The following is a 24,407-nucleotide window of genomic DNA, read 5'->3' as shown; positions in this document are numbered from 1 at the left end:
GCAAAAGGCCCTACGTACACTGGAGTACATTCCGAAATTCAAATTCCTTTCTCCCCCTGCCCTGCTGTGCTAAAACCCTGGCTGGTATTACGTAGAATTTACTGCACAGAAACAGGCCATTCGTGGATAGAGGATTGTTAATGGACAGAAACCAGAGAGTAGGGATAAACGGGACTTTTTCAGGTTGGCAGGCTGTAACTAGCGGGGTACCGCAAGGATCAGTGCTTCGGCCTCAGCTATTCACAATCTATATTAGTGACTTAGATGAAGGGACTGAGTGTAATGTATCCAAGTTTGCTGATGATACAAAGTTTGGGGGGAAAGTAATCTGTGAGGAGAACGCAAAGAGGCTTCAGAGAGATATAGAGAGGTTGACCGAGTGGGCAAGAACATGGCAAATGGAATACAATGTGGGGAAAGTGTGAAGTTATCCACTTTGGAAGGAAAAACAAAAAAGCTGAATATTTTTTGAATGATGAGAGACTCAGAGGGACCTGGGTGTCCTTGTACATAAATCACAGAAAGTTAACATGCAGGTACAGCAAGCAATTAGGAAAGCAAATTAGCTTTTGTTACAAAGGGATTAGAGTATAAGAGTAAAGAAGTCTTACTACAATTATATAGGGCCCTGGTGAGACCACACCTGGAGTATTGTGCACAGTTCTGGTCTCCTTACCTAAGGAAAGACATACTTGCCATAGAGGGAGTGCAACGAAGGTTCACCAGACTGGTTCCTGGGATGGGGGGATTGTCCAATGAGGAGAGATTGAGTAGACTAGGCCTATATTCTCTGGTGTTTAGAAGAATGAGAGGTGATCTCATTGAAACATAAAATTCTTAAGGAGCTTGACAGGGTTAATGCTGGGAAAATGTTTCCCCTGGCTGGGGAGTCTAGAACACGAGGTCAGAGTCACAGAATAAGGGGTCGGCCATTTAGGACTGAGGTGAGGAGAAATTTCTTCACTCAGAGGGTGGTGAATCTTTGGAATTCTCTACCCCAGAGGGCTGTGGAGGCTCAGTCATTGAGTATATTCAAAACAGAGATCGATAGATTTTTGGGAATTAAGGGATTTGGGGATATTGCGGGAAGGTGGAGTTGAGGTCAAAGACCAGCCATGATCTCATTGAATGGCGGAGCAGCCTCGAGGGGCCAAATGGCCGAATCCTGCTCCTATTTCTTATGTTCTTATCATCGGCCCCACTGGTCCGTGCCGGTGTTTATGCTCCACACAAGCCTCCTCCCACCCCTCTTCATCTCACCCTATCAACATATCCTCCAATTCCTTTCTCCCTCATATGCTTGTCTAGCCTCCCCTTAAATGTATCTGTGCTAATCTCCTCAACCACTCCCTGTGGTAGCGAGTTCCACATTCTCCCCACTCTCTGGGTAAAGAAGTTTCTCCTGAATTCCCTATTGGGTTTATTAGTGACTATCTTATATTGATGGCCCCTAGTTTAGGATTCCCCTACAAGTGGAAACAACATCTTTATGTTTACCCTATCAAACCCTTTCATAATTTTAAAGACCGCTGTCTCAGCTTTCACGTCAAGAATGGCCACTTGGACAGAGCACCAGATGATGCCCAGCACCTGGAGAATGGTAACCCAACCAATGGGTGGGCATTGGAGCGGAAAATTATTTATTCATCTCCTCCCCTCCACACACCTCTCCCCCTCTCCCCCTCCCTCTCTCTCTCCCCCCCTCTCAATTCAATTCAATTCAATTCAAATCGCTTTATTGGCATGACAAGTTACATCTTATGTTGCCAAAGCATCGGAAAACATTCATGTTTGTTCACAAAAATACAGATCTATCCATACAGTGTATAAACAGATATATCCCTGAGTGTATAAATATACTTTCATATAATTTGTATATACTCTTTTCTTATATTTAGTGGTTGTCCCTCTGTTTATGGCAAGCTGTAACATAGTGTGCCGCTAAGGTTACACAATTTCTCTCTTCCCCTAGTAGGTATGGGAGTTTTTGGTCGTCATCTCTCCCCTCTCTCTCCCCCTCTTCCTCTCTCCCTCTCTCTCTCTCTCTCCCTCCCCCTCTCTCCCTCTTCCTCTTTCTCTCTCTCTCTCTCCCCTTGCTCCCTCTTCCTCTTTCTCTCTATCTCCTTCTCTCTCCCTCCCTCTCTCTCTCTCCCTCCCCCTCCCCCTCTCTCCCTCTCTCTCTCTCTCTCCCTCTCTCTCTCCCTCTCTCTCAGTGCTGTGATTTAGTGTAATGTGAGTCTGTGTTCTCTTCCAGGGAGCTCAGTACGGGGGTTTCCAGTGACACTCCAAGGCCACGTGAAGTGAATGTTTACGCTGCCGATGGACTACTTCATACTCTGGACACAGTTGTATTTTGATAATGAAAGTTTAAATTGCGTTTCTTGTTTTTTGAAAACAAAATTCACGTTGTGATGTGCTGGAATTGTTTTGAAAAATATTTCTACCTGATACCAGCCCTGAAACACAAGGAAGGAGACAGTAAACCGGGCTAACTGATGAAAGCTAAGATTCCTGCGTTTCACCATCTCCCCCAACACCGATATAGGCCCATTCTTGATGGGGAGCTTATTATTTACTCCCGAACCTTTACCTCCCTCTCCCCTGAAAGTCCTGACCCTTACTGGGACTTAGTTCCGTGCGTGCCTCCCTCCTCTCCTCCTTCCCCTTCTCCTCCCTCTGCCCCCCTCTCCTCCCTCCCCCTCTCCTCCCTCTCCCCCCCTCCCTCCCCTCTCCTCCCTCCCCCCTCTCCTCCCTCCCCCCTCTCCTCCCTCCCCCCTCCTCCCTCCCCCTCTCCTCCCTCTCCCCCCCTCCTCCCTCTCCCCCCCTCCCTCCCCTCTCCTCCCTCCCCCCTCTCCTCCCTCCCCCCTCTCCTCCCTCTCCCCCCTCCTCCCTCTCCCCCCTCCCTCCCCTCTCCTCCCTCCCCTCTCCTCCCTCCCCCCTCTCCTCCCTCCCCCCTCTCCTCCCTCCCCCTCTCTTCCCTCTCCTCCCTCCCCCTCTCCTCCCTCCCTCTCTTTCTCTCTCCCTCCTCTTCAGTGTTCCCTCTAAGCTGCCTGGGGTCTGGAGCTTTACAACAGTAAAACCGGCGCCTGCGGGGAATTTGAATGGGTCGCACAGGCTGTTAAAGGGGCCGCACGGCCAATAATACAGTTAATGCTCGGAGAGCCAGCCTCACTGAGCAGTCCCAGTCCCAGTGATCTTCTCTGGTTTCCCTCTAATTGGAAAGGCAGGGTTTGGACTGATCGTGTTGGCCCTGACACAACTCACTGCCACACTCACCACCACTGGTGAACAAGACCAACGTCTTAAGAGTTTGACAGCGAGACACTTTTTCTTTACAAACCGGTTTTAATTTTGGAAAGGGATTCCTTTGGGTGTTTGTGGGGCTTTTAACATGACATGATTTGTGTAAAGTTATTGTGTATATTGAAGAAGGTGGACTGAAAGTTGTTTGGAAAACTGAAGTTGGATTTACACGTATTTACCTGTTGGACCCAACATGAGTGATTCGCTCGCTGTCCGTGCAGCTCTCTGACAATTAAAATGTTTTCTACGTTAATGTGTGTGAAAATTCTACTTACAACAACTTGTATTTACACAGCACCTTTAACGTAGTGAAACGTCCCAAGCTGCTTCACAGGAGAGTAAACCAGACACTGTTTGACACCGAGACACATAAGGAGATATTAAGACAGGTGACCAAAAGCTTGGAGTGGGGCTTAGAAACCACGAGCTCCTGATTCACAGGCAACGGTGCGACTCACTGAGTCACAGCTGGCACTGGGTATTTCACAGAGGAAGGAACAAAGGCTGAGTGGGATATTTCGGAGAGGTGACTGAAGGCTTGTTTAAAGAGAAGGGTTTTCAAAGGCGAAGAGGGAAATGGGGAGGCTGAGGGTGGATTTAAGGGGGGGATTGTCAGAGGCTGGGGCTGGGATGGCTGCAGGCTCTGTCACTGAAGGGGGAGCAGAGGGAGGGTGACACACAGGAGGTCAGAGTTAGAGGACATGGGACGGGATGTGAGGTTGGAGAGGTAGAGTGCGGGATTTGGAGTTTATAGGGGACTGAGGCAAGTGGCTGGCAAGGAGAGCGTTGGAGAAATCCAGTCCAGAGGTGACGAAAATGAGAATGGGGCAGAGGGCAATCCCAATTCCTTTCATCACTGTTATATCCAAGGTGAGCGACTCTCAAGTTCTGACAAGAGATTCGCTGGGCTGGATTGTCAGTATTGCAGAAAGGACGTGGTCTAAATCTTTAACACCGAGAGGAGCAGTCAGACAGTGAGCACAGAACGAGAGGACAAAGAATTCAAGTTAAGAAGCCTCAAATGCAGTTGGTGATTAAAATAACTTTTCCCAAAACACATTAGTGCTCATGTGGAAGAAATCTTATCACATCCTCGGGGCCTCCCGAAGCATTTTACAGTCAATGGATTACTATTGAAAGGCAGTCACTTATAGGGAAATGTGGGATCTTTAACATCCACTTGAGAAGGCACACAGAGCGTTGATTTACCGTTTCATCTGAAGGACGACAACTGACAGTGCAGCGCTCCCTCAGTACAGCCCCTCCGACAGTGCAGCGCTCCCTCAGTACCGCCCCTCCGACAGTGCAGCGCTCCCTCAGTACCGCCCCTCCGACAGTGCTGCACTCCCTCAGTACTGCCCCTCCAACAGTGCCGCGCTCCCTCAGTACTACCCCTCCAACAGTGCAGCGCTCCCTCAGTACTGCCCCTCCAACAGTGCTGCACTCCCACAGTACTGCCCCTCCGACATTGCAGAGCTCCCTCAGTACTGCCCCTCCGACAGTGCGGCGCTCCCACAGTACTGCCGCTCCGACAGTGCGGCGCTCCCTCAGTACTGCCCCTCTGACAGTGCGGCGCTCCCTCAGTACTGCCCCTCCGACAGTGCAGCGCTCCCTCAGTACTGCCCCTCCGACAGTGCAGCGCTCCCTCAGTACTGACCCTCCGACAGTGCGGCGCTCCCTCAGTACTGCCCCTCCGACAGTGCGGCGCTCCCTCAGTACTGCCCCTCCGACAGTGCGGCGCTCCCTCAGTACTGCCCCTCAGACAGTGCAGCGCTCCCTCAGTACTGCCCCTCCGACAGTGCAGCACTCCCTCAGTACTGCCCCTCCGACAGTGCAGCGCTCCCTCAGTACTGACCCTCCGACAGTGTGGCGCTCCCTCAGTACTGCCCCTCTGACAGTGCAGTGCTCCCTCAGTACTGCCCCTCCGACAGTGCGGCGCTCCCTCGGTACTGCCCCTCCGACAGTGCAGCACTCCCTCAGTACTGCCCCTCCGACAGTGCAGCACTCCCTCAGTACTGCCCCTCCGACAGTGCGGCGTTCCCTCGGTACTGCCCCTCCGACAGTGCAGCACTCCCTCAGTACTGTGCTGGAGTGAAAGGAGAGATCTACAAACTGCCTACTTTTATGAAGCTTGGTGCAGCCCACAGCGATATAAAATAAATCACTGCTTTTGGTAAGTGACAATATTCAATATTCCCCCTTTGAGGAGAATCATCGGGATGAGAAAAGTTGAGGTTAAAACAAGATGTGGATGAAATTTCTTTTATTCATTTTTATGGTGTTGGCGTCGCTGGCGAGGCCGGCATTTATTGCCCATCCCTAGTTGCCTTAGAGAAGGTGGTGGTGAGCCGCCTTCTTGAACCGCTGCAGTCCGTGTGGCGAAGGTGCTCCCACAGTGCTGTTAGGGAGGGAGTTCCAGGATTTTGACCCAGCGACGATGAAGGAAAGGCTTCTTCGGCAGCACTTCTTAAACCTGTGACCTCCACCACCTCAGAGGACAAGGGCAGCAGGCGCATGGGAACACCACCACCTCCAAGTCAGGATGGTGTGTGACTTGGAGGGGAACTTGGAGGTGGTGGTGTTCCCATGCACCTGCTGCCCTTGTCCTTCTAGGTGGAAGAGATCGCGGGTTTGGGAGGTGCTGCTGAAGAAGCCTTGGCGAGTTGCTGCAGTGCATCTTGTAGATGGTACACACTGCAGCCACGGTACGCCGGTGGTGGAGGGAGTGAATGTTTAAGCTGGTGGATGGGGTGCCGATGAAGTGGGCTGCTTTGTTCCTGGATGGTGTCGAGCTTCTTGAGTGTTGTTGGAGCTCAAAGCCACCTTGTGGCTACTGTCAATAACTCCACGCCCGAGTTCCTGACAACACCCCCTCCTCACCCGACTGCTCTCTCAGGAGGATCCTGACCATGTCTGTTTGATCTTGTGCTTCAAACCTCTCATCCTGTCCCAAATGTCAGCTTGGCTCAATTGTCACCACTCGCCTCTGAGTCAGTCGGTCATGAGTTCCAATTCCCACTCCAGGGACTTGAGCACAAAATCCAGACTGACACTCCAGGGCAGCATTGAAGGGTTGCTGTGTTGTCAGAGGTGCTGTTCTTCAGAACAGACTGTTACTCAAAACAACAACAACTTGTATTTATACAGCACCTTCAATGTAGTAAAACGTCCCACGGCGCTTCACAGGAGCGATTATCAAACAAAGATTGTCATTGAGCCACAGGAGATATTAGGACAGGTGACCAAAAGCTTGGTCAAAGAGGTAGGTTTTAAGGAGCATCTTAAAAGAAGAGAGAGAGGCGGAGAGGTTTATGGAGGAATTCCAGAGCTTAGGGTCTCGGCAGCTGAAGGCACGGCCACCAATGGTGGAGCGATTAAAATCGGGGGATGCTCAAGAGGGCTGAATTAGAGGAGTGCAGAGATCTCGGGGCGGGGGTGTGATGGGAGGTTGTGGGGCTGGAGGAGGTTACAGAGATAGGGAGGGGTGAGGCCATGGAGGGATTTGAAAACAAGCATCAGAATTTTAAAATCGAGGTGTTGCTTAACTGGGAGCCAATGTAGGTCAGCGAGCACAGGGGGTGATGGGTGAACGGGACTGGGTGTGAGTTAGGACACGGGGCAGTGAGCACAGGGGGTGATGGGTGAACGGGACTGGGTGTGAGTTAGGACACGGGGCAGTGAGCACAGGGGGTGATGGGTGAACGGGACTGGGTGTGAGTTAGGACACGGGGCAGTGAGCACAGGGGGTGATGGGTGAACGGGACTGGGTGTGAGTTAGGACACGGGGCAGTGAGCACAGGGTGATGGGTGAACGGGACTGGGTGTGAGTTAGGACACGGGGCAGTGAGCACAGGGCGTGATGGGCGAACGGGACTGGGTGTGAGTTAGGACACGGGGCAGTGAGCACGGGGTGATGGGTGAACGGGACTGGGTGTGAGTTAGGACACGGGGCAGTGAGCACAGGGGGTGATGGGTGAACGGAACTTGGTGCGAGTTAGGACACAGGGCAGTGAGCACAGGGGGTGAAGGGTGAACGGGACTGGGTGTGAGTTAGGACACGGGGCAGTGAGCACGGGGTGATGGGTGAACGGGACTTGGTGCGAGTTAGGACACGGGGCAGTGAGCACAGGGGGTGATGGGTGAACGGGACTGGGTGCGAGTTAGGACACGGGGCAGTGAGCACAGGGGGTGATGGGTGAACGGGACTGGGTGCGAGTTAGGACGCGGGGCAGTGAGCACAGGGAGTGATGGGTGAACGGGACTGGGTGCGAGTTAGGACGCGGGGCAGTGAGCACAGGGGGTGATGGGTGAACGGGACTGGGTGTGAGTTAGGACACGGAGCAGTGAGCACAGGGGGTGATGGGTGAACGGGACTGGGTGTGAGTTAGGACACGGGGCAGTGAGCACGGGGTGATGGGTGAACGGGACTGGGTGTGAGTTAGGACACGGGGCAGTGAGCACGGGGGTGAGGGGTGAACGGGACTGGGTGTGAGTTAGGACACGGGGCAGTGAGCACAGGGGGTGATGGGTGAACGGGACTGGGTGTGAGGACACGGGGCAGTGAGCACAGGGGGGTGAGGGGTGAACGGGACTGGGTGTGAGTTAGGACACGGGGCAGTGAGCACAGGGGGTGATGGGTGAACGGGACTGGGTGTGAGTTAGGACACGGGGCAGTGAGCACAGGGGGTGATGGGTGAACGGGACTGGGTGTGAGTTAGGACACGGGGCATTGAGCACAGGGGGTGATGGGTGAACGGGACTGGGTGTGAGTTAGGACACGGGGCAGTGAGCACAGGGGGTGATGGGTGAACGGGACTGGGTGTGAGTTAGGACACGGGGCAGTGAGCACAGGGAGTGATGGGTGAACGGGTCTGGGTGGGAGTTAGGACACGGGGCAGTGAGCACAGGGGGCGATGGGTGAACGGGACTGGGTGTGAGTTAGGACACGGGGCAGTGAGCACAGGGGGTGATGGGTGAACGGGACCGGGTGTGAGTTAGGACACGGGGCAGTGAGCACAGGGGGTGATGGGTGAACGGGACCGGGTGTGAGTTAGGACACGGGGCAGTGAGCACAGCTGGTGATGGGTGAACGGGACTGGGTGTGAGTTAGGACACGGGGCAGTGAGCACAGGGGGAGATGGGTGAACGGGACTGGGTGTGAGTTAGGACACGGGGCAGTGAGCACAGGGGGTGATGGGTGAACGGGACTGGGTGTGAGTTAGGACACGGGGCAGTGAGCACAGAGGGTGATGGGTGAACGGGACTGGGTGAGAGTTAGGGCACGGGGCAGTGAGCACAGGGGGTGATGGGTGAACGGGACTGGGTGTGAGTTAGGACACGGGGCAGTGAGCACGGGGTGATGGGTGAACAGGACTGGGTGTGAGTTAGGACACGGGGCAGTGAGCACAGGGGGTGATGGGTGAACGGGACTGGGTGTGAGTTAGGACACGGGGCAGTGAGCACGGGGTGATGGGTGAACGGGACTGGGTGCGAGTTAGGACACGGGGCAGCGAGCACAGGGGGTGATGGGTGAACGGGACTGGGTGCGAGTTAGGACACGGGGCAGCGAGCACAGGGGGTGATGGGTGAACGGGACTGGGTGCGAGTTAGGACACGGGGCAGTGAGCACAGGGGTGATGGGTGAACGGGACTCGAAATGAGTTAGGGCACGGGGCAGTGAGCACCGGGGGTGATGGGTGAACGGGAGTTGGTGTGAGTTAGGACACGGGGCAGTGAGCACAGGGGGTGATGGGTGAACGGGACTCGGTGCGAGTTAGGACACGGGGCAGTGAGCACAGGGGGTGATGGGTGAACGGGACTGGGTGTGAGTTAGGACACGGGGCAGTGAGCACAGGGGGTGATGGGTTAACGGGACTGGGTGAGAGTTAGGACACGGGGCAGTGAGCACAGGGGGTGATGGGTGAACGGGACTGGGTGCGAGTTAGGACACGGGGCAGTGAGCACAGGGGGTGATGGGTGAACGGGACTGGGTGCGAGTTAGGACACGGGGCAGTGAGCACAGGGGGTGATGGGTGAACGGGACTGGGTGTGAGTTAGGACACGGGGCAGTGAGCACAGGGGGTGATGGGTGAACGGGACTGGGTGTGAGTTAGGACACGGGGCATTGAGCACAGGGGGTGATGGGTGAACGGGACTGGGTGTGAGTTAGGACACGGGGCAGTGAGCACAGGGGGTGATGGGTGAACGGGACTGGGTGTGAGTTAGGACACGGGGCAGTGAGCACAGGGGGTGATGGGTGAACGGGACTGGGTGTGAGTTAGGACACGGGGCAGTGAGCACGGGGTGATGGGTGAACGGGACTGGGTGTGAGTTAGGACACGGGGCAGTGAGCACAGGGGGTGATGGGTGAACGGGACTGGGTGTGAGTTAGGACACGGGGCAGTGAGCACAGGGGGTGATGGGTGAACGGGACTGGGTGTGAGTTAGGACACGGGGCAGTGAGCACAGGGGGTGATGGGTGAACGGGACTGGGTGTGAGTTAGGACACGGGGCAGTGAGCACGGGGGGTGATGGGTGAACGGGACTTAGACTCCAGGCAGCAGAGTTTTAGATGAGCTGAAGATTACGGAGGTTGGAAGGTGACGCGGGCCCTGTCTCTCTGTTAACAATCCTATGGCACTCTACACCACAACACCTGTGCCCCTAAGTCTTCTGAGGTTCCTTTCTGTAGCCTACCCAAGCCATTTGCTGGTGTTGTTCTGGTCTCTGAGTAACCTGTGTGACCGAGACCCGTGAGGATTTCCCAATGTAGTCTTACGGGGTCCTCAATTGATCATGAGGTCAATGCAGCACCTGGTGTGTTACTGAGCCTCACAGATCAGGAACGGTTCACCTGTTCCATATGCTGAGTTAGCTGTTGCAGCTGGGACAGGAGGTGAGGGGTGTTATTGTTAACCTCAGTAGCCCTGGGCTGGGGCAGGCAAAAAATGATCAGCCAGGCTTCTTGCCCCTTGCTCGCTCTTCAATATCCTTTCCTGGAACATGCTTGTTTTGGGGGGATCAGCTGAGCTCAGAATAGGGCTCAGTTGTGATGTCTGTCTGACATCTGTCTGAGGCTGAACCACACTGTTCGCAACCTTGGTGTCATATTTGACCCCGAAATGAGCTTCCAACCACATATTCTCGCCATCACTAAGACCACCTATTTCCACTACCATAACATCGCCCGGCTCCGCCCCTGCCTCAGCTCATCCGCTGCTGAAACCCTCATCCATGTCTTTGTTACCTCTAGACTTGACTAATCCAACGCACTCCTGGCTGGCCTCCCACATTCTACCCTACGTAAACTTGAGGTCATCCAAAACTCGGCTGCCCGTGTCCTAACTCGCACCAAGTCCCGTTCACCCATCACCCCTTGTGCTCACTGCCCCGTGTCCTAACTCGCACCAAGTCCCGTTCACCCATCACCCCCTGTGCTCACTGACCTACATTGGCTCCCGGTTAAGCAACGCCTCGATTTCAAAATTCTCATCCTTGTTTTCAAATCCCTCCGTGGCCTCGCCCCTCCCTATCTCTGTAACCTCCTTCAGCCCCACAACCCCCCCGAGATCTCTGCGCTCCTCTAATTCTGCCCTCTTGAGGATCACTGATTTTAATCGCTCAACCATTCATGGCCGTGACTTCTGTTGCCTCGGCCCTAAGCTCTGGAATTCCCTGCCTAAACCTCTCCGCCTCGCTACCTCTCTTTCCTCCTTTAAGACGCTCCTTAAACCCTACCTCTTTGACCAAGCTTTTGGTCACCTGCCCTAATATATCCTAATGTAGATTGGTGTCAAATTTGTTGTCTTAACATACTCCTGTGCAGTGCCTTGGGACATTACTACGGTAAAGGCGCTATATAAATACAAGTTGTTGTTGTTGTTTCTCCCAAAACACTCAAATACCTTTGCAGACATTCAATAGCTTGGCTCACAGTAGAGGTGAGGTAAAGAAAGAATTTGCCTTAATATAGAACCTTTCACATCCTCGAGACACCCTAAAGCTCTCACAGCCAATGAAGTCGTTTAGAAGTTACATAGAATTTACAGCACAGAAACAGGCCATTCGGCCCAACTGGTCCATGCCGGTGTTTATGCTCCACACGAGCCTCCTCCCACCCTAAATAACAACAGAAAATGCTGGAAAAACTCAGCAGGTCAGGCAACATCCGTGGACAGAAATTTGAGTTGACGTTTCGGGTCGAACCCTTCTTCAAAACTGGAAAGAAAAGATGGATCGGAGGCAGGGCTGCGATCGGATAAAAGAAACAAAAGAAGTAAAAAAGAGACAATGAAAGGTGTTCGAAGCTAGACGAGATGGTAATAGGCTGAGATTGGGTGTAAAGTGTCCTGGCAGGGCAAGGGATAGCTGCCAGGTGTGAGAGTGAAACAAAAGGAAAGGGGGGGGAAAGGAGTGGAAAAATTCTCCTCCCACCCTACTTCATCTCACCCTATCAGCATATCCTTCTATTCCTTTCTCCCTCACATACTTATCAAGGGGACCAAATGTAATATCTCCAAGTTCGCTGATGATACAAAGCTGGGTGGGAATGTAAGTTGTGAGGAGGATGCAAGGAGGCTTCAAGGGGATATAGACAGGCTAAGTAAGTGGGCAAGAACATGGCAAATGGAATATAATGTGGAGAAATGTGAAGTTATCCACTTTGGTAGGAAAAATAGAAAAACAGAGTATTTTTAAATGGTGAGAGATTGGGAAATGTTGGTGTTCAGAGGGACCTGGGTGTCCTTGTACACGAATCACTGAAAGTTAACGTGCAGGTACAGCGAGCAATTAGGAAAGCAAATGGTATGTTGGCCTTTATTACAAGAGGATTTCAGTATAAGAGTAAAGACGTCTTACTGCAATTATATAGGGCCCTGGTGAGACCACACCTGGAGTATTGTGTACAGTTTTGGTCTCCTTACCTAAGGAAGGATATACTTGCCCTAGAGGGAGTGCAACGAAGGTTCACCAGACTGGTTCCTGGGATGGGGGGATTGTCCTATGAGGAGAGATTGAGTAGACTAGGCCTATATTCTCTAGAGTTTAGAAGAATGAGAGGTGATCTCATTGAAACATACACAATTCTTACAGGGCTTGACAGGGTAGATGCAGGGAGGATGTTTCCCCTGGCTGGTGAGTCTAGAACCAGGGGTCACAGTCTCAGAATAAGGGGTCGGCCATTTAGGACTGAGATGAGGAGAAATTTCTTCACTCAGAGGGTGGTGAATCTTTGGAATTCTCTACCCCAGAGGGCTGTGCAGGCTCAGTCGTTGAGTATATTCAAGGCTGAGATCGATAGATTTTTGAATATTAAGGGAATCAAGGGATATGGGGATCACAGAAACCACAGAAACCCCACAGTGCAGATAGAGGCCATTTCGGCCCATCGAGCCTGAACCGACACATATCCCAGCCTATCCCCGTAACCCCACGTATTTAATCCCCCTAACACTAAGGGTCAATAGGGATAGTGCAGGAAAGTGGAGATGAGGTAGAAGATCAGCCATGATCTGACTGAATGGTGGAGCAGGCTCGAGGGGCCTTATGGCCGACTCCTGCTCCTATTCCTTATGTTCTTACTATCTAAACCAGCTCAACTGCTGCTGAAACCAACAGAATACCTTCAATAGACCAAGTGCGACATTTTTTGTACCGGTTGGCGGCGCTGTGTTGGGAGGCCCCGGAGGGCGTCGCTGTGTCGGGAGTCCCCGGAGGGCGTCGCTGTGTCGGGAGTCCCCGGTTGGCGGCGCTGTGTTGGGAGGTCCCGGTTGGCGGCGCTGTGTCGGGAGCCCCGGTTGGTGGCGCTGTGTCGGGAGGCCCCGGTTGGCGGCGCTGTGTCGGGAGTTCCCGGTTGGTGGCGCTGTGTCGGGAGGCCCCGGTTGGCGGCGCTGTGTTGGGAGGCCCCGGTTGGTGGCGCTGTGTCGGGAGGCCCCGGTTCGTGGCGCTCTGTTGGGAGGTCCCGGGGGGGCGGCGCTGTGTTGGGAGGCCCCGGGGGGTGGCGCTGTGTTGGGAGTTCCCGGTTGGTGGCGCTGCGTTGGGAGGCCCCGGGGGGGTGGCGCTGTGTTGGGAGTTCCCGGTTGGCGGCGCAATGTTGGGAGGCTCTGGGGGGCGGCGCTGTGTCGGGAGGCCCCGGGGGGGGTGGCGCTGTGTCGAGAGGCCCCGGGGTGGCGCTGTGTTGGGAGTTCCCGGTTGGCGGCGCTATGTTGGGAGGCTCTGGGGGGCGGCGCTGTGTCGGGAGGCCCCGGGGGGTGGCGCTGTGTCGGGAGGCCCCGGGGGGGGGGGGTGTGGCGCTGTGTCGGGCGTTCCCGGTTGGCGGCGCTGTGTTGGGAGGCTCCGGTTGGCGGGGCTGTGTCGGGAGTTCCCGGTTGGCGGCGCTGTGTCGGGAGTCCCCGGAGGGCGTCGCTGTGTCGGGAGTCCCCGGTTGGCGGCGCTCTGTCGGGAGGTCCTGGTTGGCGGCGCTGTGTCGGGAGGCCCCGGTTGGCGGCGCTGTGTCGGGAGGCCCCAGTTGGTGGCGGTGTGTCGGGAGTTCCCGGTTGGTGGCGCTGTGTCGGGAGGCCCCGGTTGGCGGCGCTCTGTTCGGAGTCCCCGGAGGGCGTCGCTGTGTCGGGAGTCCCCGGTTGGCGGCGCTGTGTTGGGAGGTCCCGGTTGGCGGCGCTGTGTCGGGAGGCCCCGGTTCGTGGCGCTGTGTCGGGAGTTCCCGGTTGGTGGCGCTGTGTCGGGAGGCCCCGGTTGGCGGCGCTGTGTTGGGAGGCCCCGGTTGGTGGCGCTGTGTCGGGAGTTCCCGGTTGGCGGCGCTGTGTCGGGAGCCCCGGTTCGTGGCGCTGTGTCGGGAGTTCCCGGTTGGCGGCGCTGTGTCGGGAGGCCCCGGTTGGCGGCGCTGTGTCGGGAGGCCCCGGTTGGCGGCGCTGTGTTGGGAGGCCCCGGTTGGCGGCGCTGTGTCGGGAGGCCCCGGTTGGTGGCGCTGTGTCGGGAGGCCCTGGTTGGTGGCGCTGTGTCGGGAGTTCCCGGTTGGCGGCGCTGTGTCGGGAGGCCCCGGTCGGCGGCGCTGTGTCGGGAGGCCCCGGTGGGCGGCGCTGTGTCGGGAGGCCCCGGTGGGCGGCGCTGTGTCGGGAGGCCCCGGCTGGCGGCGCTGTGTCGGGAGTTCCCGGTTGGCGGCGCTGTGTCTGGAGTTCCCGGTTGGCGGCGCTGTGTCGGGAGGCCGGTTTGCCGGTTGCCGGGGCCAGTAGGCGGCGCTGCCCGTGGAGGCCGCGCTCGGGCCCTGGGCTTTTCCCGGCGAGCGGAGGCCGGGCCGGGCCGGCGGCCTTTGGCGGGGAAGATGGCGCTGGTCGGGCCGCTCTCCCGCGCTCTGGCCGAGCGCTTGTCCCGCTGTCGGCTGCTGGTGGTGGGCGCGGGCGGCATCGGCTGCGAGCTGCTCAAAAACCTGGTGCTCGGCGGCTTCAGGGACATCGAGGTGGTGAGGAACGGGCTGCCGGGCTGCCGGGCGGCGGGGAGAGGCCGGGGAGCGCGGCCTGGGACCGGGCCCGGGCCTCGCGGTTCGCATTCAGCCCGGCTCCTAGCGCTGGAAGAGCCGCAGAGAGACCCCGGGCCCGGGGGGGATTGTACCCCATAGAAAGAAAACTCGCCTTTCTCCGGAACCTTTCACCACCTCAGCACCTCCCAAAGCGCTTCACTGCCAGTGAAGTACTTCTTGAAGTAATGTAGGAAACCAGACAGACAATTTGTGCACAGCAAGCTCCCACAAACAGCAATGTCATAATGGCCAGAGAATCTGTTTTAGTGATGTTGATCGAGGGATAAATATTGGCCCCAGGACAGCGGGGCGAGCTCCCCTGCTCTTCTTCAAAATAGTGCCACGGGATCTTTTCTATTCACCTGAGAGCAGACGGAGCCTCGGTTTAAAGTCTCATCTGAAAAATGGCAGCTCCGACAGTGCGGCACTCCCTCAGTACTGCCCCTCCGACAGTGCGGCACTCCCTCAGTACAGCCCCTCCGACAGTGCGGCGCTCCCTCAGTACTGCCCCTCCGACAGTGCGGCACTCCCTCAGTACTGACCCTCCGACAGTGCTGCGCTCCGTCAGTACTGCCCCTCTGACAGTGCGGCACTCCCTCAGTCCTGCCCCTCCGACAGTGCGGCGCTCCGTCAGTACTGCCCCTCTGACAGTGTGGCACTCCCTCAGTCCTGCCCCTCTGACAGTGCGGCACTCCCTCAGTACTGACCCTCCGACAGTGCTGCGCTCCGTCAGTACTGCCCCTCCGACAGTGCTGCGCTCCGTCAGTACTGCCCCTCTGACAGTGCGGCACTCCCTCAGTCCTGCCCCTCCGACAGTGCGGCGCTCCGTCAGTACTGCCCCTCTGACAGTGTGGCACTCCCTCAGTCCTGCCCCTCTGACAGTGCGGTGCTCCGTCAGTACTGCCTCTCTGACAGTGCGGCGCTCCGTCAGTACTGCCCCTCCGACAGTGCGGTGCTCACTCAGTACTGCCCCTCCGACAGTGCAGCGCTCCCTCAGTACTGCCCCTCCGACAGTGCGGCGCTCCCTCAGTACTGCCCCTCCGACAGTGCGGCGCTCCCTCAGTACTGCCCCTCCGACAGTGCGGTGCTCCCTCAGTACTGCCCCTCCGACAGTGCGGTACTCACTCGGTACTGTCCCTCCGACAGTGCGGCGCTCCCTCAGTACTGCCCCTCCGACAGTGCAGCGCTCCCTCAGTACTGCCCCTCCGACAGTGCGGCGCTCCCTCAGTACTGCCCCTCCGACAGTGCGGCGCTCCCTCAGTACTGCCCCTCCGACAGTGCGGTGCTCCCTCAGTACTGCCCCTCCGTCAGTACTGTCCCTCCGTACTGCACTGGATTGAGTGGATTTTCTGCGCTAGTCTCTGGAGTGGGGCATGAAATAATCAGGGAGAAAGTTAGAGAAGAAATTAAGCATTAAACCCAGTCCAGTTGGGGGCGAATTGTACCCAGGTGGTGGGCAGGACACCGAGGGTACGAAACAGTCTTTCGGATGAGATGTTAAACTGAGGCCCCGTCGATCCCATGGCTTTATTTCGAAGAAGTGCAGGGGAGTTTTCCCGGTGTCCCGGCCAATATTTATACCTCAATCTACATCATTAAACAGAATATCTGGTCATTATCACTTTCCTGTTTGTGGGAGCTTGCTGTGCACAATTTGGCTGCTGCGCTTCCTACATTACTACAGTGACTACACTTCAAAAGTACTTCATTGACTGTAAAGCGCTTTGGGACGTCCTGAGGTTGTGAAAGGTGCTATAGAAAGGCAAGTCTTTTTTTCTAATCTAATTATATAGTGCTTTATCACACGGGAGTGCAGTTACTGGTGTGCAGATTGGCTGCTCTAACTGCACTCCAAAAGGGCTTCATTGTGTGAAACACTGAGACATTGATGATGTGATAAGGTACGATGTAAATGTAACTTTTTTATCTTTCTCCCTGGTAACTGTATTTGGCTCATCGCACCAGTGTTGGATCTCTGAAAGAACCGTCTCTCCCCTGAATCCCATTCTCTGCCCTTTCCCCATTACACTTTCCACATTTAAAAAAATAACGTCTTTATTTCCCTTTTGAAAGATGTTCTGAATTCTCCGTCCCTGCTGATTCTGGTCGCTCAATCCCGTGTCCGAACAACTCTCTGCGTAAAAACATTCTTCTTTGATTTGTGATCATAAATGTATGTCGTCTCGTCACTGATTCACAGACCAGTGGAGATAGTTTTGCTCGATTTGCCTCATCAAAACCCCTGCCTCAGTTTCAACACCTCTGTAAGATTTCCTCTTAACCTTCTCTGTTCTCATGAAAAGAGCCCCATTTTCTCTCGTCTCTCATAGCTAAAGCCTGTCATCTCTGGCATCTTAATGAATCACTTCAGCACCCTCTCCAGGGCCTTGACATCCTTCCGAAAGTAGACCGTCCAAACCTGGACTCATTAGAATTATCTGATCATTTGAATTGAAATAGTGCAAAAAAAAATCTCCTTTGCTGTTTCATTAAATTGCTTAATTTGAACTTGAGCAAATAAACAACTTTGAATTAAAAACAGTAGATTGCATTCAAAGTGTAGCCTAACCAATGATTTGTACAGGTTTAACATCACCTCATTGCTTTCATATTCTTTGTCCCAGTTTATAAAACCTAAGATCCCATCTGCTTTTTAAAAAAAATAAGTTTATAAACTTGTTCATCAAGCTGTTCCCCCCCCCCAGTGCTGCTCATTGGTTGGGTGCAAGTTCCCCCACTCATTGATTTCCCGATTCTGGGTATTACTGGACGAGGGAACTTCCAGATTCCGACCAGGTGCTTTTGTCCTTTTTTCAGTTTCCCCTCTGCCCTTGTGGACATGTGTCTGGTTTGCGATTGGGAACGTGCTGAGATGGTTCCGATCCTGTGGATTTATTTCACTGTCGCGCCATCTCTGGAAGAGATTAAACTTTGTAACGATCCGCCTTCGCTTGTTTCTAGGTGGATTTGGATACTATCGACGTCAGCAACCTCAACCGGCAGTTTCTCTTCCAGAAGAAGCATGTTGGCAAGTCAAAAGCTCAGGTGAGAGACCGGCATCATTGAGAGACTTGCCTCTGTTCTTTCCTCGCCGCGGTGACGTTTTTCTGCATTAAAGGTCCTGTATAAATATGGGGTTTATTGTTCCGTGACACTTTTTTGAAAAAAAGATCCGACATTATAAAGCTAGACCTTTTCTGTCCGGCTTTTGTTCCCTGCGATCCTGTAATTGGAAAGGGTTCGAGCTCAGGGGGAAACTTCACCGTTTCCTCCTCCGGGCAGCTTTCCCTCCAGTTATTAGCCTCCCCCGGGAGATTAGGCTGGGGAGACTCTGTATGAAGAAATAGTTCAGTTACAGTCGAGGTACATTCCCACGAGGGGGAAAGGTAGGGCAACTAAAGTCAGAGCTCCCTGGATGACGAAAGAGATAGAGAATATGAAGAAGCAGAAAAAGAGCGCGTATGACAGATGTCAGGTTGTAAATACACCTGAGAATCAGGCTAAATATAGAAAGGTCAGAGGGGAAGTGAAAAAGAAAATAAGAGGGGCAAAGAGAGGGTATGAGAATAGAACGGCAGCCAACATAAAAGGTAATCCAAAAGTCTTCTATTGACATATAAATCGTAAAAGGGTAGTAAGAGGAGGGGTGGGGCCGATTAGGGACCATAAAGGAGACCAATGCATGGAGGCACAGGGTATGGCTGAGGTACTAAACGAGTACTTTGCATCTGTCTTCACCAAGGAAGAGGATGCTGCCATAGACATAGTGAAGGAGGAGGTAGCGGAGATACTGGATAGGATAAAAGTTGATAAAGAAGAGGTATTGGAAAGGCTGGCTGTACTTAAAGTAGATAAATCACCAGGAGCGGATGGGATGCATCATAGGATGCTGAGGGAATTGAGGGCGGAAATCGCAAAGGTACTGGCCATAATATTCCAATCCTCCACAGATATGGGGGTGGTGCCAGAGGACTGGAGAATTGCAAATGTTACACCATTGTTCAAAAAAGGTGTAAATATAAACCCAGCAACTACAGGCCAGTCAGTTTATCCTCGGTAGTGGGGAAGCTTTTAGAAACGATAATCAGGGACAAAATTAACAGTCACTTGGACAAGTGTGGATTAATTAAGGAAAGCCAGCACAGATTTGTTAAAGGCAAATCGTGTTTAACTAACTTGATTGAGTTCTTTGATGAGGTAACAGAGAGGGTTGATGAGGGCAATGTGGTTGACGTGGTGTACATAGATTTCCAAAAGGCGTTTGATAAAGTGCCACATAATAGGCTTGCCAGCAAAGTTGAGGCCCATGGAATGAAAGGGACAGTGGCAGCATGGATACGGAATTGGCTAAGTGACAGGAAACAGAGAGTAGTGGTGAACGGTTGTTTTTCGGACTGGAGGAAGGTATACAGTGGTGTTCCCCAGGGGTCGGTTCTAGGACCACTGCTTTTCTTGATATGTATTAATGACTTGGATGTGGGTGTACAGGGCACAATTTCAAAATTTGCAGATGACACAAAACTTGGAAGTATAGTGAACAGTGAGGAGGATAGTGATAGACTTCAGGAAGACATAGACAGGCTGGTGGAATGGGCGGACACGTGGCAGATGAAATTTAATGCAGAAAAGTGTGAAGTGATACATTTTGGTAAAAAGAATGAAGAGAGGAAATATAAACTAAATGGTACAATCCTAAACAGAGAGACCTGGGGGTATATGTGCACAAATCGGTGAAGGTGGCAGGGCAGACTGAGAAAGAGGTTAAAAAAGCTTACGGGATCTTAGGCTTCATGAACAGAGGTATAGAGTGCAAAAGTGTGGATATTATGATGAACCTGTATAAAACACTGGTTCGGCCCAGCTGGAGTATTGTGTCCAATTCTGGGCACCGCACTTTAGGAAGGATGTGAAGGCCTTGGAGAGGGTGCAGAAAAGATTTATGAGAATGATTCCAGGGATGAGGGACTTCAGTTACGTTGATAGACTGGAGAAGCTGGGGTTGTTCTCCTTGGAGCAGCGAAGATTGAGAGGAGATTTGATAGAGGTGTTTGAAATCATGAGGGGTCTAGACAGAGTAGATAGAGAGAAACTGTCCCCATTGGCGGAAGGGTCGAGAACCAGAGGACACAGATTTAAGGTGATTGGCAAAAGAACCAAAGGCGACATGAGGAAAAACTTTTTTACGCAGCGAGTGGTTCGGATCTGGAATGCACTGCCTGAAAGGGTGGTGGAGGCAGACTCGATCACGGCTTTCAAAAGGGAGTTGGATAAGTACCTGAAGGAAATAAATTTGCAAGGCTACGGGGAAGGAAAGGGCGGGGGAGTGGGACTAGCTGAAGTGCTGTTGCAGAGAGCCGGCACGGGCTCGACGGGCCGAATGGCCTCCTTCCGTGCTGTAACCATTCTATGATTCACAGTCTGTTGGAATAGCCGGCCGGCCTTTTTTTAAGCTTCTTACAGTAAGAAAGAAAGAACGTGCATTTATATAGCGCCTTTCACGACCGTGAGATGTTTTTTCTCTTCCCCCTCCATTTACCAGTGATGAGGGACTTCAATTATGTGGAGAGACTAGAGAAACTGGGATTGTTCTCCTTAGAGTAGAGAAGGTTACGGCAAAATTTGATAGAGGTTTTCAAAATCAGGAAGGGTTTTGAAGAGTAACTAAAGAGAAACTACTTCCAGTGGCAGCGGGGTTGGTAACCAGAGGACACAGATTTAAGGTGATTGGCAAAAGAACCAGAGGGGATTTGTTAAAGACGATTTGTGTTTGACTAACTTGATTGAGTTTTTTGAAGAAGTAATGGAGAGGGTTGATGTGTTTCTGAATTTTCAAAAGGCATTTGACAAAGTGCCCAGGAATGTCCTGTCCACAAAAAGCAGGACAAATCCAGCCCGGCCAATTACCGCTCCATCAGTCTACTCCCAATCATCAGCAAAGTGATGGAAGGTGTCATCAACAGTGCTATCAGCGGCACTTACCAATAACCTGCTCACTGATGCCCAGTTTGGGTTCCGCCAAGACCACTCGGCTCCCGACCTCATTACAAACATGGACAAAAGAGCTGAATTCCAGAAGTGAGGTGAGAGTGACTGCCCTTGACATCAAGGCAGCATTTGACCGAGTGTGACATCAAGGAGCCCTAGTAAAACTGAAGTCAATGGGAATGGGGGGGGGGAAACGCTCCACTCACTGGAGTCACACCTAGCACAAAGTAAGATGGTTGTGGTTGTTGGAGGTCAATCATCACAGCCCCAGGACATCGCTGCAGGAGTTCCTCAGGGCAGTGTCCTAGGCCCAACCATCTTAAGCTGCTTCATCAATGACCGTCCCTCCATCATAAGGTCAGAAATGGGGATGTTCACTGATGACTGCACAGTGTTTAATGCATTCACAACTCCTCAGATAATGAAGCAGTCCATGCCCGCATGCAACAAGACCTGGACGACGTTCTGGCTTGGCCTGATAAGTGGCAGGTAACATTCGCACCACACAAGTGTCAGGCAATGACTATTTCCAACAAGCGAGAGTCTAACCACTGCCCCATAACATTCAACGGCATTACCATCGCCGAATCCCCCACCATCAACATCCTGGGGGGTCACCATTGACAAGAAACTTAACTGGACCAGCCACATAAATACTGTGGCAACAAGAGCAGGTCAGAGGCTAGGTATTCTGTGGCGAGTGTCTCACCTCCTGACTCCCCAAAGCCTTTCCACCATCTACAAGGCACAAGTAAGAAGTGTGATGGAATACTCTCCACTTGCCTGGATGAGTGCAGCTCCAACAACACTCAAGAAGCTCGACACCATCCAGGACAAAGCAGCCCGCTTGATTGGCACCCTGTCCACCACCTTAAACATTCACTCCCTCCATCACCGGCGTACCGTGGCTGCAGTGTGTACCATCTACAAGATGCACTGCAGCAACTCGCCAAGGCTTCTTCGGCAGCACCTCCCAAACCCGCGACCTCTTCCACCTGGAAGGACAAGGGCAGCAGGCGCATGGGAACACCACCACCTCCAAGTCACACACCATCCTGACTTGGAAATATATCAGCCGATCCTTCATCGTCGCTGGGTCAAAATCATGGAACTCCCTCCCTAACAGCACTGGGAGTCCCTTCACCACACGGACTGCAGCGGTTCAGGAAGGCGGCTCACCACCACCTTCTCAAGGACAACTAGGGATGGGCAATAAATGCTGGCCTTGCCAGTGACGCCCACATCCCACGAACGAATAAAAAAAGTACCACACAATAGACTTGTTAGCAAAATTGACACCATGGGATTAAAGAGACAGTGGCAGCATGGGTACAACATCGGCTAAGAGACTGAAAGCAGAGAGTATTGGGTGGTGAGCAGTTGTTTTTCAGACTGGAGGGAGGTGAACAGTGGAGTTCCCCAGGGGTCGGTACTAGGACCACTGCTCTTTTTGATATATATTAATGACCTGGACTTGGGTATACAGGGCATAATTTCAGAGTTTGCAGATGATACAAAACTCGGAAATGTAGTAAACAGTGAGGAGGATATTTACAGACTTCAGGAGGACATCGACAGACTGGTGAAATGGGCAGACACATGGCAGATGAAATTTAATGCAAAATGTAAAGTGATGCAATTTGGTAGGAAGACTGAGCAGAGGCAATCTGAACTAAAGGGGGTGCAGGAACAGAGAGACCTGGGGGTGTACGTACACAAGTCCTTGAAAATGGCAGGACAAGTTGAGAAGGCTGTTAAAAAGCGTATGGGACCCTGGGCTTTACAAATAGAGGAATAGAATACAAAAGCAGGGAAGTGATGCTAAACCTTGATAAAACACTGGCTAAGCCTCAGCTGGAGTATTGTGTTCAGTTTTGGGCACCACACTTTAAGAAGGATATCGAGGCCTTGGAGGGTGTGGAGAAGATTTACTGGAATGATACCAGGGATGAGGGACTTCAGTTACGTGGATAGACTGGAGAAGCTGGGATTGTTCTCCTTAGAGCAGAGAAGGTTGTGAGGAGATTTGATAGAGGTGTTCAAAATCGTGAAGGGTTTTGATCGAGTAAATAAGGAGAAACTGTTTCCAGTGGCAGGAGGGTCGGTAACCAGAGGGCACGGATTTAAGATCATTGGCAAAAGAACCAGGGGGGAGATGAGGAAACATTATTCTACGCAGCGAGTTGTTGTGATCTGGAACGCGCTGCCTGAAAGGGCGGTGGAACCAGATTCAATAGTAACTTTCAGAAGGGAATTGGATAAGTACTTGAATGGAAACATTTGCAGGGCTCTGGGGAAAGAGCAGGGGGAGTGGGACTAATTGGAGAGCTCGACCAAAGAGCCGGCACAGGCACGATGGGCCGAATGGCCTCCTCCTGTGCTGTATCATTCTATGATTCTATTATTATGTAAATATGGTGCCAGAACTCGGAGATGACAGCTATCGGGAAAGATTGAACAGGTTAGGACTTTTTTTCTTTTGAAAATGGAAGCATTAGAGGAGACCTGATGGAGGACTTTACAATTAGGAGTGGGTTGGACAGGGTCGATGCGCAGAGAATGTTTCCACTTGTGGGAGAATCCAAAACCAGGGGCCATAAACACAAGATAGTTAGTAATAAATCCAGTAGGGAAATGAGAAATATTTTTACGCAGAGAGTGGTTAGAATGTGGAACTCTCTGCCACGGGACGTGGTTGAGGCAAATAGCTTTGATGCTTTCAAAAGGAAACTAGGCGAGTACATGAGCTAAAAGAGAATAGAATGATATGCTGAGCGGCTGAGATGAGAGATATAGAATGGGAGGAGACCCGTGTGGAGCAGAACCCCCAGCACACGCTAGTTGGGCCGAATGGCCTGTTTCTGTGCTGTACATTCTGTGTAGCATCTGTAGCAGATCCGTTACTGGCTTGGATGGGACTGGTTCGTTTGACCCTCTGTGTTTAATTTGGTTTGCAGGTGGCCAAGGAGAGCGCCCTACAGTTCTGCCCCGAGGCCAAGATTACTGCTCATCACGACAGCATCGTGAAGTAAGTTTTATCTTTTGTCGGTCCTTGTTCTGGATTGCGGAGGGCGTGTCTGCGGAACGATGTGTTTTTTTTTGAAGTGATGATTGGGTGAGCTCCTGTACTCCCCGGGGAATGGAGGACTGACGGTGAATCTGAAGGGCGAGAATGTACCTTGAGCTCTGGTACCCCAGCACTGCTCTCCTGGTACACTAAAAGAAAGAACATGCATTTATATAGCGCCTTCGGGACGTCCCAAAGCGCTTTACAGGGAATGAAGTGCTTTTGCAGTGTAGTCACTGTTGTAATGTAGGAAACGTGGCAGGCAATTTGCACACAGCAAGATCCCACCAACAGCAATGTGATAATGAGCAAATAATCTGTGTTTGTTCGTGGTGCTGGTCCAGGGATAAATATTGGGCCCAGGACACCACGGAGAATGCCCTACCCTGGGGCCGTGGGACACCGCGGAGAATGCCCTACCCTGGGGCCGTGGGACACCGCGGAGAATGCCCTACCCTGGGGCCGTGGGACACCGCGGAGAATGCCCTACCCTGGGGCCGTGGGACACCACGGAGAATGCCCTACCCTGGGGCCGTGGGA

At 53.0% G+C, this 24,407-nt stretch overlaps 2 protein-coding genes across 4 annotated transcripts in view; both read left to right on the top strand.

Moving 5' to 3' along the window:
- Positions 1–3,556, top strand: part of ss18l2 (ss18, like 2) — a 114,084-nt gene extending 110,528 nt beyond the window's left edge. For all 3 annotated transcript variants that reach the window (XM_085991892.1, XM_085991893.1, XM_085991891.1), the window contains one exon: positions 2,255–3,556. In XM_085991892.1, the coding sequence (XP_085848018.1) occupies positions 2,255–2,281 (27 nt within the window). In that variant the 3' untranslated portion in view covers positions 2,282–3,556. The remainder of the gene's footprint in view (positions 1–2,254) is intronic.
- A 10,989-nt stretch (positions 3,557–14,545) lies between these two features.
- Positions 14,546–24,407, top strand: part of uba2 (ubiquitin-like modifier activating enzyme 2) — a 58,566-nt gene continuing 48,704 nt past the window's right edge. Inside the window, 3 exon segments of the mRNA XM_085991890.1 lie at positions 14,546–14,758; positions 17,777–17,860; positions 23,758–23,828. Of these exon segments, the coding sequence (XP_085848016.1) occupies positions 14,621–14,758; positions 17,777–17,860; positions 23,758–23,828 (293 nt within the window). The 5' untranslated portion in view covers positions 14,546–14,620.

The sequence above is a fragment of the Somniosus microcephalus genome, chromosome 6 (assembly GCF_052327205.1).
Source record: "Somniosus microcephalus isolate GS21.2 chromosome 6, FLI_Smic_1.0, whole genome shotgun sequence".
Taxonomy (NCBI): domain Eukaryota; kingdom Metazoa; phylum Chordata; class Chondrichthyes; order Squaliformes; family Somniosidae; genus Somniosus; species Somniosus microcephalus.
The sequence above is the reverse complement of the archived record's forward strand: the minus strand, read 5'-3'. Positions and strand labels throughout refer to the sequence as shown.